This window comes from Hyla sarda, unplaced genomic scaffold (assembly GCF_029499605.1).
Source record: "Hyla sarda isolate aHylSar1 unplaced genomic scaffold, aHylSar1.hap1 scaffold_1686, whole genome shotgun sequence".
In the NCBI taxonomy this organism is placed as follows: domain Eukaryota; kingdom Metazoa; phylum Chordata; class Amphibia; order Anura; family Hylidae; genus Hyla; species Hyla sarda.
This window is the reverse complement of record NW_026608326.1, coordinates 1-13,508: the sequence shown is the minus strand read 5'-3', so window position 1 is coordinate 13,508 and position 13,508 is coordinate 1. Positions and strand designations below refer to the sequence as shown.

The 13,508-nt window shown below is 54.4% G+C and overlaps 1 protein-coding gene across 1 annotated transcript in view; it reads right to left on the bottom strand.

Annotated features, from left to right (window-relative positions):
• Window positions 1-13,374, bottom strand: part of LOC130311896 (SCO-spondin-like) — a gene marked incomplete at its 5' end in the record, with an annotated part of 39,907 nt that extends 26,533 nt beyond the window's left edge. The window contains 12 exons of the mRNA XM_056552539.1: window positions 330-479; window positions 624-844; window positions 1,544-1,634; window positions 1,754-1,951; window positions 2,063-2,233; window positions 2,307-2,507; window positions 2,668-2,714; window positions 2,793-2,962; window positions 3,732-3,835; window positions 12,079-12,249; window positions 12,437-12,610; window positions 13,325-13,374. Coding sequence (XP_056408514.1) covers window positions 330-479; window positions 624-844; window positions 1,544-1,634; window positions 1,754-1,951; window positions 2,063-2,233; window positions 2,307-2,507; window positions 2,668-2,714; window positions 2,793-2,962; window positions 3,732-3,835; window positions 12,079-12,249; window positions 12,437-12,610; window positions 13,325-13,374 — 1,748 coding nt within the window. The remainder of the gene's footprint in view (window positions 1-329; window positions 480-623; window positions 845-1,543; window positions 1,635-1,753; window positions 1,952-2,062; window positions 2,234-2,306; window positions 2,508-2,667; window positions 2,715-2,792; window positions 2,963-3,731; window positions 3,836-12,078; window positions 12,250-12,436; window positions 12,611-13,324) is intronic.
• Between the last annotated feature and the right edge of the window lie 134 nt (window positions 13,375-13,508).

The following is a 13,508-nucleotide window of genomic DNA, read 5'->3' as shown; positions in this document are numbered from 1 at the left end:
AAGACTGGAACCAACAGGGATGGGTCTGTAGATGGTCCCATACTGGAGCCAGCAATGACCCCACCATGTAAGATGAGGAACAATGTCTCCCCAACATTACACATTGCCCTCTACCAGATACTGACACCATTATGGATGAGTCCTTCACTTCCTACTACATCTCCGCTCTACTAGTATTATAGTTCATATCTATAAGAACTTCTGTCTACTATTACAGAGGAGCCAAGATGGCCGATTACCAGGTGGTCATTTGTGCTTTGTTTATGAACCATCGATAACCTGATCAACCTTTAGTATAGTCAGTTAATTATCCGTCCACCATACTTTACCTAAGCACACTTGGTTGTTGCACATGCGGCTCTGAATGGCTTTTCCTTTACATTCGTGGTGCTGACACTCCCGGACCCGGATCTGTTCCCCTCCCCCACAGGTCATGCTGCATGGTGACCACAAGGACCACTCGCTCCATGGTTCCACCTCTGTAAAGAAGAAAAGTGGGTAAACAACTGGACACAATACTGACCACCATTGACCCCACAGGAGGAAAGACCTGAGTAAGACTCAGATCAGTGATCTACGAACCAGAGAAGGAGTGGAAAGGATGTCACCATCTTAGAACGCACCTGGACATCTGGGGCCCTGGCAGGGTCTCTTCTGCTCATCATCACCCACACAATCTCGTCCTCCATTCTGGCGTGCAGGGCGGTCACACTGTCTGGACCGGGTCTGGTTTCCTTCTCCACAGCTCACAGAACATGAGGACCAGGAGCTCCATGGCCCCCAGTCACCATCCAGAAGACACTGAGGGTCCGGAGTGCAAAGTAGGAGCCCACTGGAGCAGGTGCTGAAAAAGGACATAATGGGGCCCAATAACTGACCTGGGGTAATACTCCGCGGACAAGAACATCGAAGGAGGAGTTTAAGATATCACAGTGGATCAGGATGGAGGACACATTTGTCGTCATTTTAGACTTGTCTAACACTTTAGACCAACTATTGGTTGGTTTGTAATATTCTACATGAAATTCATGAACTTGGTTCTAAAGTGGTGGAGTCATGAGATCGGTTCTGAAGTGGTGGAGTCATGAGCTTGGTTCTGAAGTGGTGAAGTCATGTGATCAGTTCTGAAGTGGTGGAGTCATGTGATCAGTTCTGAAGTGGTGGAGTCATGTGATCGGTCCTGAAGTGGTGGAGTCATGTGATCGGTCTTGAAGTGTTAGAGTCAAGAAAAGTGTTGTCATACTGTCTCTATTTGCACCATACTTGTCTTGCACCAGATGTATTTATTATCTATATACAACTTTGTTTGCCCAGGGGTGTGGCCTAGAGAGGGGTGTGGTTTACAGAAAGAGTGTGTGTCTTAAAGTGTTCAAAAACTTGGTTCTCAATATTTGTGTAAAATATGGGCACGAAGTAAAAGTGTCTAACATGTAAAGGGGCCCCAGATCTATCACACAGCGCGACCGCTATGTTTGGTGACTTTTCTGATGGCCGGGTGGTCTCTGCTCTGACCAGCTGCCTCTACATTGGAGCAAACACTCACCAGTTCTGACAGGGACCACTCACTACTTCTCTGGGCTGCGCATATTCCCATTTGATAGGACCAGACCAGGCAGCAGTGGAGTCCGATGATCCTACAGACAGTGATGACCACAATGAGGTGGAGCTCGAAGTAAGGACGAGGGTCACTGATATCTGCGAGCCTCTGGGTGGTATCGTGGTCCCCCTCATCCTTCCAGCAGACTGAACTTACCCAGAGTCCAGTTCTGATATTTGCATCTACAGTCACTGGGGGCCACACACTCCCCGTCCTGCATCAGCCGCCCCTCAGGGCATCCACATGACAGCCGGCACTCTTCACTGTCCAAGCAAGCGCGATCACCATGAAGATCATCACAGGATCGGGGGCAGGACTTACCACAGGGGAAATCCACCAAGCCTCGGCCACACTCTGCACAGGAGGAAACAGACCTTCATGTCTACAGCGTTCCTAGTGATCGGTGGGAAGCTCCACCCCCGAGGATCCAGGTCTAACAGTAAATCAGCAGATTGCCACCATTACCTGAGCACTGGGTGCTGTTGTCTCGGCAGGCCTGGCTCTGTCTGGACTCTCCTGCACATGGTGAACCTCCAAACCGTGCCGGAGGATTATTACACTGCCTGGTCCTCACAGAGTCTCCGGAACAGGCGTCACAATAGGACCACGGACTCCACGGACCCCAGTTACCGTTCACTGTAGAGACAAGACTAGTGGTTACACAATACCTGGTGCCTCCGTCTGAGGGACATCATCTCCAGCAGATTACCTGGACAGAAGGACGGGTGTGGACACTCCCGATGCTCCAGCTGGACCCCGGTGTCACCATAATACTGCTGCACATCCTCACATTCCTCTCCACCACCCCAGGGTCTGGGGCAGGCGCAGCTCCGGTACCGTGTCACCACCTCAGTGCCGCACGTCCTGGAGCAGGGGGTCCAGTCTGACCATTCACACCAGCGACCAGCCACTAAACACGATGGGAGTCATACATCAGAGGTTGTCCATGAGCCGCCAGCCTCCTAGAGAGCTGACCAAGTGCAGATACAAAGAAGACAGGTGCCCCCCCCCCAGAGGTCTAACATCTCCATATATGTCCCCAGGTCCTCCCCATTATCCACAGTACTCACCGGCACAGACCGCACTGGTGCACTTCATGACCCCGTTCACACAGGAGCTGAAGAGACAGGAGACATGGGTCACCACGGTGATGGGACATATGGTGGGTTATAAGGCCTAGTGAGGCAGATCTTACCAGTTATTACACCCGTCATCCATGGGCACCGTCTCTCCTGGGAAGTGTCTTCCTCCACTCACAATGTCCAAGCAGGTGCAGTTCTCCAGGTCCACACAGGAGGAGCCATTGTCAGCCAGAAGCTTCCCCGGGGGGCAGTGACAGCCAGGCAGGCAGCGCTCAGAGCATTGCTGGGGGAATCGGTAATGATGAGGTCACTATATGACTAATGATGTCACTGCCTGAATCCTGACATCACTACCGAGCACAGGACTAAGGTTACCCACAATCCTCAGTACATCATCCCTGACCCCAGGAGATCACAATCTAATCTATCACATACAATGTATCACTCCCATCATCCCTGACCCCAGGAGCTCACAATCTAATCTCCTATCATACAATGTATCACTCCCATCATCCCTGACCCCAGGAACTCACAATCTAATCTCCTATCATACAATGTATCACTCCCATCATCCCTGACCCCAGGAGATCACAATCTAATCTCCTATCATACAATGTATCACTCCCATCATCCCTGACGCCAGGAGCTCACAATCTAATCTCCGATCATACAATGTATCACTCCCATCATCCCTGACCCCAGGAGATCACAATCTAATCTCCTATCATACAATGTATCACTCCCATCATCCCTGACGCCAGTAGCTCACAATCTAATCTCCGATCATACAATGTATCACTCCCATCATCCCTGACCCCAGGAGATCACAATCTAATCTCCTCTCAAACAATGTATCACTCCGATCATCCCTGACCCCAGGAGCTCACAATCTAATCTCCTATCATACAATGTATCACTCCCATCATCCCTGATCCCAGGAGATCACAATCTAATCTCCTATCATACAATGTATCACTCCCATCATCCCTGACCCCAGGAGCTCAAAATCTAATCTAAGAAAAGTTATTAGAAAGTCAATAAAGGGGACTCACCGGACTGAACATCACCTCATCACATGACCTGGGGCAGGTGGGAGCGCAGCTGCTATAGACGGAGCCCACGATGGCCGAGCAGTTTGATGGCGGAGAAAGCGGCTCTGGAATAAAATACTAGTCATGTGACATTGTATGGGCTGTAGACGGTGGTGCCAGGTGTAGTGACATGTTTGGCTTTTCTGGGCTCCTTTGGTCTGGTCTAGTCTAGGATATTTTACTTTAGTCTCGTCTGGAGTCGTCTAGTCTGGTCTGGTGTGGAGACGTGTAGTATTGTCTGGAGTCATGTAGTCTAATAAGATGAGATGTGGGTGCACGTGCGGTGACGGGTGTAATGAGATGTGGGTGTACGTGTGGTGACGGATGTGATGAGATGTGGGTGTACGTGTGGTGACGGGTGTAATGAGATGTGGATGTACGGGTGGTGACGGGTGTAATGAGATGTGGGTGTACGGGTGGTGACGGGTGTAATGAGATGTGGGTGTACGGGTGGTGACAGGTGTAATGAGATTTGGGTGTACGGGTGGTGACGGGTGTAATGAAATTTGGGTGTACGGGTGGTGACGGGTGTAATAAGATGTGGGTATACGGGTGGTGACAGGTGTGATGAGATGTGGGTGTACGGGTGGTGACGGGTGTTATGATATGTGGGTGTACGGGTGATGACGGGTGTGATGATATGTGGGTGTACGGGTGGTGAAGGGTGTGATGAGATGTGGGTGTACGGGTGGTGACTGGGTGTTATGATATGTGGGTGTACGGGTGATGACGGGTGTGATGATATGTGGGTGTACGGGTGGTGACGGGTGTAATGAGATTTGGGTGTACGGGTGGTGATGGGTGTAATGAGATTTGGGTGTACGGGTGGTGACGGGTGTAATGAGATTTGGGTGTACGGGTGGTGACGGGTGTGATGAGATGTGGGTGTACGGGTGGTGACAGGTGTGATGATATGTGGGTGTACGGGTGGTGACGGGTGTGATGATATTTGGGTTTACGGGTGGTGACGGGTGTGATGATGTGGGTGTACGGGTGGTGACGGGTGCGATGAGATGTGGGTGTACGGGTGGCGACGGGTGTGATGAGATGTGGGTGTACGGGTGGCGATGGGTGTGATGAGATGTGGGTGTACGGGTGGTGACGGGTGTGATGATATTTGGGTGTACGGGTGGTGACGGGTGTGATGATATGTGGGTGTTCGGGTGATGACGGGTGTGATGATGTGGGTGTACGGGTGGTGACGGGTGCGATGAGATGTGGGTGTACGGGTGGCGATGGGTGTGATGAGATGTGGGTGTACGGGTGGTGACGGGTGTGATGAGATGTGGGTGTACGGGTGGTGATGGGTGTGATGAGATGTGGGTGTACGAGTGGTGACGGGTGTGATGATATGTGGGTGTTCGGGTGGTGACGGTGTGATGAGATGTGGGTGTACGGGTGATAACGGGTGTGATGAGATGTGGGTGTACGGGTGGTGACGGTGTGATGAGATGTGGGTGTACGGGTGGTGACGGTGTGATGAGATGTGGGTGTACGGGTAGTGACAGGTGTGATTATATGTGGGTGTACAGGTGGTGACGGGTGTGATGATATGTGGGTGTCCGGGTGGTGACGGTGTGATGATATGTGGGTGTACGGGTGGTGAGGGGTGTGATGAGATGTGGGTGTCCGGGTGGTGACGGGTGTGATGATATGTGGGTGTACGGGTGGTGACGGGTGTGATGATATGTGGGTGTTCGGGTGGTGACGGTGTGATGATATGTGGGTGTACGGGTGGTGAGGGGTGTGATGAGATGTGGGTGTACGGGTGGTGACGGGTGTGATGATATGTGGGTGTACGGTTGGTGACGGGTGTGATGATATGTGGGTGTTCGGGTGGTGACGGTGTGATGATATGTGGGTGTACGGGTGGTGAGGGGTGTGATGAGATGTGGGTGTACGGGTGGTGACGGGTGTGATGATATGTGGGTGAACGGGTGGTGACGGGTGTGATGAGATGTGGGTGTACGGGTGGTGAGGGGTGTGATGAGATGTGGGTGTACGGGTGGTGACGGGTGTGCTGATATGTGGGTGTATGGGTGGTGACGGGTGTGATGAGATGTGAGTGTACGGGTGGTGACGGGTGTGATGAGATGTGGGTGTTCGGGTGGTGACGGTGTGATGATATGTGGGTGTACGGGTGGTGAGGGGTGTGATGAGATGTGGGTGTACGGGTGGTGACGGGTGTGATGAGATGTGGGTGAACGGGTGGTGACGGGTGTGATGAGATTTGGGTGTACGGGTGGTGAGGGGTGTGATGAGATGTGGGTGTACGGGTGGTGACGGGTGTGCTGATATGTGGGTGTACGGGTGGTGACGGGTGTGATGAGATTTGGGTGTACGGGTGGTGAGGGGTGTGATGATATGTGGGTGTTCGGGTGGTGACGCTGTGATGATATGTGGGTGGACGGGTGGTGACAGGTGTGATGATATGTGGGTGTTCGGGTGGTGACAGGTGTGATGAGATGTGGGTTTACGGGTGGTGACGGGTGTGATGAGATGTGGGTGTACGGGTGGTGACGGGTGTGATGAGATGTGGGTGTACGGGTGGTGACGGGTGTGATGAGATGTGGGTGTACGGGTGGTGACGGGTGTGATGAGATGTGGGTGTACGGGTGGTGACGGGTGTGATGGGATGTGGGTGTACGGGTGGTGACGGGTGTGATGAGATGTGGGTGTACGGGTGGTGACGGGTGTGATGATATGTGGGTGTACGGTTGGTGACGGGTGTGATGATATGTGGGTGTTCGGGTGGTGACGGTGTGATGATATGTGGGTGTACGGGTGGTGAGGGGTGTGATGAGATGTGGGTGTACGGGTGGTGACGGGTGTGATGATATGTGGGTGAACGGGTGGTGACGGGTGTGATGAGATTTGGGTGTACGGGTGGTGAGGGGTGTGATGAGATGTGGGTGTACGGGTGGTGACGGGTGTGCTGATATGTGGGTGTACGGGTGGTGACGGGTGTGATGAGATTTGGGTGTACGGGTGGTGAGGGGTGTGATGATATGTGGGTGTTCGGGTGGTGACGGTGTGATGATATGTGGGTGTACGGGTGGTGACAGGTGTGATGATATGTGGGTGTTCGGGTGGTGACAGGTGTGATGAGATGTGGGTTTACGGGTGGTGACGGGTGTGATGAGATGTGGGTGTACGGGTGGTGACGGGTGTGATGAGATGTGGGTGTACGGGTGGTGACGGGTGTGATGAGATGTGGGTGTACGGGTGGTGATGGGTGTGATGAGATGTGGGTGTACGGGTGGTGATGGGTGTGATGAAATGTGGGTGTACGGGTGGTGATGGGTGTGATGAGATGTGGGTGTACGGGTGGTGACGGGTGTGATGATATGTGGGTGTTCGGGTGGTGACGGTGTGATGATATGTGGGTGTACGGGTGGTGACGGGTGTGATGATATGTGAGTGTACGGGTGGTGACGGGTGTGATGATATGTGGGTGTTCGGGTGGTGATGGTGTGATGATATGTGGGTGTAAGGGTGGTGAGGGGTGTGATGAGATGTGGGTGTACGGGTGGTGACGGGTGTGATGATATGTGGGTGTACGGGTGGTGACGGGTGTGATGAGATTTGGGTGTACGGGTGGTGACGGGTGTGATGAGATGTGGGTGTACGGGTGGTGACGGGTGTGATGAGATTTGGGTGTACGGGTGGTGAGGGGTGTGATGATATGTGGGTGTTCGGGTGGTGACGGGTGTGATGAGATGTGGGTGTACGGGTGGCGACGGGTGTGATGAGATGTGGGTGTACGGGTGGCGACGGGTGTGATGAGATTTGGGTGTACGGGTGGTGAGGGGTGTGATGATATGTGTGTGTTCGGGTGGTGACGGGTGTGATGAGATGTGGGTGTACGGGTGATGGAGGGTGTGATGAGATGTGGGTGTACGGGTGATAACGGGTGTGATGAGATGTGGGTGTACGGGTGGTGACGGTGTGATGAGATGTGGGTGTACGGGTGGTGACGGTGTGATGAGATGTGGGTGTACGGGTGGTGACGGTGTGATGAGATGTGGGTGTACGGGTGGTGACGGGTGTGATGATATGTGGGTGTACGGGTGGTGACGGGTGTGATGATATGTGGGTGTCCGGGTGGTGACGGTGTGATGATATGTGGGTGTACGGGTGGTGAGGGGTGTGATGAGATGTGGGTGTCCGGGTGGTGACGGGTGTGATGATATGTGGGTGTACGGGTGGTGACGGGTGTGATGAGATGTGGGTGTACGGGTGGTGACGGGTGTGATGGGATGTGGGTGTACGGGTGGTGACGGGTGTGATGAGATGTGGGTGTACGGGTGGTGACGGGTGTGATGATATGTGGGTGTACGGTTGGTGACGGGTGTGATGATATGTGGGTGTTCGGGTGGTGACGGTGTGATGATATGTGGGTGTACGGGTGGTGAGGGGTGTGATGAGATGTGGGTGTACGGGTGGTGACGGGTGTGATGATATGTGGGTGAACGGGTGGTGACGGGTGTGATGAGATTTGGGTGTACGGGTGGTGAGGGGTGTGATGAGATGTGGGTGTACGGGTGGTGACGGGTGTGCTGATATGTGGGTGTACGGGTGGTGACGGGTGTGATGAGATTTGGGTGTACGGGTGGTGAGGGGTGTGATGATATGTGGGTGTTCGGGTGGTGACGGTGTGATGATATGTGGGTGTACGGGTGGTGACAGGTGTGATGATATGTGGGTGTTCGGGTGGTGACAGGTGTGATGAGATGTGGGTTTACGGGTGGTGACGGGTGTGATGAGATGTGGGTGTACGGGTGGTGACGGGTGTGATGAGATGTGGGTGTACGGGTGGTGACGGGTGTGATGAGATGTGGGTGTACGGGTGGTGATGGGTGTGATGAGATGTGGGTGTACGGGTGGTGATGGGTGTGATGAAATGTGGGTGTACGGGTGGTGATGGGTGTGATGAGATGTGGGTGTACGGGTGGTGACGGGTGTGATGATATGTGGGTGTTCGGGTGGTGACGGTGTGATGATATGTGGGTGTACGGGTGGTGACGGGTGTGATGATATGTGAGTGTACGGGTGGTGACGGGTGTGATGATATGTGGGTGTTCGGGTGGTGATGGTGTGATGATATGTGGGTGTAAGGGTGGTGAGGGGTGTGATGAGATGTGGGTGTACGGGTGGTGACGGGTGTGATGATATGTGGGTGTACGGGTGGTGACGGGTGTGATGAGATTTGGGTGTACGGGTGGTGACGGGTGTGATGAGATGTGGGTGTACGGGTGGTGACGGGTGTGATGAGATTTGGGTGTACGGGTGGTGAGGGGTGTGATGATATGTGGGTGTTCGGGTGGTGACGGGTGTGATGAGATGTGGGTGTACGGGTGGCGACGGGTGTGATGAGATGTGGGTGTACGGGTGGCGACGGGTGTGATGAGATTTGGGTGTACGGGTGGTGAGGGGTGTGATGATATGTGTGTGTTCGGGTGGTGACGGGTGTGATGAGATGTGGGTGTACGGGTGATGGAGGGTGTGATGAGATGTGGGTGTACGGGTGATAACGGGTGTGATGAGATGTGGGTGTACGGGTGGTGACGGTGTGATGAGATGTGGGTGTACGGGTGGTGACGGTGTGATGAGATGTGGGTGTACGGGTGGTGACGGTGTGATGAGATGTGGGTGTACGGGTGGTGACGGGTGTGATGATATGTGGGTGTACGGGTGGTGACGGGTGTGATGATATGTGGGTGTCCGGGTGGTGACGGTGTGATGATATGTGGGTGTACGGGTGGTGAGGGGTGTGATGAGATGTGGGTGTCCGGGTGGTGACGGGTGTGATGATATGTGGGTGTACGGGTGGTGACGGGTGTGATGAGATGTGGGTGTTCGGGTGGTGACGGTGTGATGATATGTGGGTGTACGGGTGGTGAGGGGTGTGATGAGATGTGGGTGTACGGGTGGTGACGGGTGTGATGATATGTGGGTGTACGGTTGGTGACGGGTGTTATGATATGTGGGTGTACGGGTGGTGACGGTGTGATGATATGTGGGTGTACGGGTGGTGAGGGGTGTGATGAGATGTGGGTGTACGGGTGGTGACGGGTGTGATGATATGTGGGTGAACGGGTGGTGACGGGTGTGATGAGATTTGGGTGTACGGGTGGCGACGGGTGTGATGAGATGTGGGTGTACGGGTGGCGACGGGTGTGATGAGATTTGGGTGTACGGGTGGTGAGGGGTGTGATGATATGTGGGTGTTCGGGTGGTGACGGGTGTGATGAGATGTGGGTGTACGGGTGGCGACGGGTGTGATGAGATGTGGGTGTACGGGAGGCGACGGGTGTGATTAGATGTGGGTGTACGGGTGGGATGAGATGTGGGTGTACGGGTGGTGACGGTGTGATGATATGTGGGTGTACGGGTGGTGACAGGTGTGATGATATGTGGGTGTTCGGGTGGTGACAGGTGTGATGAGATGTGGGTGTACGGGTGGCGACGGGCGTGATGAGATGTGGGTGTACGGGTGGTGACGGGTGTGATGAGATGTGGGTGTACGGGTGGCGACGGGCGTGATGAGATGTGGGTGTACGGGTGGTGACGGGTGTGATGAGATGTGGGTGTACGGGTGGTGACGGGTGTGATGAGATGTGGGTGTACGGGTGGTGACGGGTGTGATGAGATGTGGGTGTACGGGTGGTGATGGGTGTGATGAGATGTGGGTGTACGGGTGGAATGAAATGTGGGTGTACGGGTGGTGACGGTGTGATGATATGTGGGTGTACGGGTGGTGACAGGTGTGATGATATGTGGGTGTACGGGTGGTGAGGGGTGTGATGAGATGTGGGTGTACGGGTGGTGACGGGTGTGATGATATGTGGGTGAACGGGTGGTGACGGGTGTGATGAGATTTGGGTGTACGGGTGGCGACGGGTGTGATGAGATGTGGGTGTACGGGTGGCGACGGGTGTGATGAGATTTGGGTGTACGGGTGGTGAGGGGTGTGATGATATGTGGGTGTTCGGGTGGTGACGGGTGTGATGAGATGTGGGTGTACGGGTGGCGACGGGTGTGATGAGATGTGGGTGTACGGGAGGCGACGGGTGTGATTAGATGTGGGTGTACGGGTGGGATGAGATGTGGGTGTACGGGTGGTGACGGTGTGATGATATGTGGGTGTACGGGTGGTGACAGGTGTGATGATATGTGGGTGTTCGGGTGGTGACAGGTGTGATGAGATGTGGGTGTACGGGTGGCGACGGGCGTGATGAGATGTGGGTGTACGGGTGGTGACGGGTGTGATGAGATGTGGGTGTACGGGTGGCGACGGGCGTGATGAGATGTGGGTGTACGGGTGGTGACGGGTGTGATGAGATGTGGGTGTACGGGTGGTGACGGGTGTGATGAGATGTGGGTGTACGGGTGGTGACGGGTGTGATGAGATGTGGGTGTACGGGTGGTGATGGGTGTGATGAGATGTGGGTGTACGGGTGGAATGAAATGTGGGTGTACGGGTGGTGACGGTGTGATGATATGTGGGTGTACGGGTGGTGACAGGTGTGATGATATGTGGGTGTTCGGGTGGTGACAGGTGTGATGAGATGTGGCTGTACGGGTGGTGACGGGTGTGATGAGATGTGGGTGTACGGGTGGTGATGGGTGTGATGAGATGTGGGTGTACGGGTGGCGACGGGCGTGATGAGATGTGGGTGTACGGGTGGTGACGGGTGTGATGAGATGTGGGTGTACGGGTGGTGACGGGTGTGATGAGATGTGGGTGTACGGGTGGCGACGGGCGTGATGAGATGTGGGTGTACGGGTGGTGATGGGTGTGATGAGATGTGGGTGTACGGGTGGTGATGGGTGTGATGAGATGTGGGTGTACGGGTGGTGATGGGTGTGATGAGATGTGGGTGTACGGGTGGCGACGGGCGTGATGAGATGTGGGTGTACGGGTGGTGACGGGTGTGATGAGATGTGGGTGTACGGGTGGCGACGGGCGTGATGAGATGTGGGTGTACGGGTGGTGACGGGCGTGATGAGATGTGGGTGTACGGGTGGTGATGGGTGTGATGAGATGTGGGTGTACGGGTGGTGATGGGTGTGATGAGATGTGGGTGTACGGGTGGTGATGGGTGTGATGAGATGTGGGTGTACGGGTGGCGACGGGCGTGATGAGATGTGGGTGTACGGGTGGTGACGGGTGTGATGAGATGTGGGTGTACGGGTGGTGACGGGTGTGATGAGATGTGGGTGTACGGGTGGCGACGGGCGTGATGAGATGTGGGTGTACGGGTGGTGATGGGTGTGATGAGATGTGTTCACCATCCAGTCTTACCAGGACATGGCACCAGCTGGCAGGGCTCCATCTCTGTGCTCAGCCCTTCACAGTAATCTTCGCCCCCGGAGGGTGATGGGTTGGTGCAGGTCCGACTGCGTAGTCTCACCCCTTCTCCACAAGTCTTGGTACAGTCCGTCCAGCTGCTCCACAAACTCCAGTTCCCGGTTTCTGTAAAAAAGTTTATGGGAAAGACCACGTTAAGCAGAAAAGGGACTGGCAAAACTCAGTCTTCATATCTGATTGGATGATTCTTGTAGTACATTTGGTCACGTGATATATCTTCTTTCCTCGTATTGGTCAGTGAGGGGGCCGGATGAATTCTCATATGTGACAATAAGAAAAGACATATTCTCACCAGGACAGGGCTCCAGATTGCAGGGCCGCTCCTCATCACCTGGACCTTCACAGGGTAACCCTGCTCCAGACGGAGAAGGCTCTGTGCAGAATCTGTAACGTTTCTGGAACCCTCCCCAGCAGGATGCAGAACACTCGCTCCAGGGAGTCCATGGAGACCAGCTCCCATTCACGGCTGTGAGGACAGGACACAATATAAGGAGGGACTGGAGAACTGCACTGACAGAAGCCACCACTACTGGGCTGACGGAGGCCACCACTACTGGGCTGATGGAGGCCACCATTACTGGGCTGATGGAGGCCACCACTACTGGGCTGATGGAGGCCACCACTACTGGGCTGATGGAGGCCACCACTACTGGGCTGATGGAGGCCACCACTACTGGGCTGATGGAGGCCACCACTACTGGGCTGATGGAGGCCCCCAATACTGGGCTGATGGAGCCCCCCCACTACTGGGCCGATGGAGGTCACCACTACTGGTCTGATGGAGGTCACCACTATTGGGCCGATGGAGGACACCACTACTGGTTTGATGCAGGTCACCACTACTGGTCTGATGGAGGTCAACACTACTGGGCCGATGGAGGTCACCACTACTGGGCTGATGCAGTTCACCACTACTGGGCTGATGCAGGTCACCACTACTGGGCTGATGCAGGTCACCACTACTGGGCTGATGGAGGTCACCACTACTGGTCTGATGGAGGTCACCACTACTGGGCAGACAGTGACTCCTTAACCAGAGATCCAGTCCTGTCTCAATAACATCCTTAATAGTTACTAAGACAAGAGTTGGTCCTGGAATATGCTGCACATGAATCTGGGGTGATCCATAGAGACAAGGCACCAGTAAAAAATGAAGTCGCCATCACAGTCAGGTTCTTACCGTCACAGATCCGCTGCGAGCAGTTGGCGATCTGACCGGACAGACAAGTACTGAGGAAGAGAAGACAGGAGCTTTATGTGACCGTCACCGGAAACGTCTCTTTATCTTATGTGGGAAACGTCACGAACAAAGAATTACCGGAGAGCACAAAACCTTTTACACTGTGGACTATGGGGGGGATCCA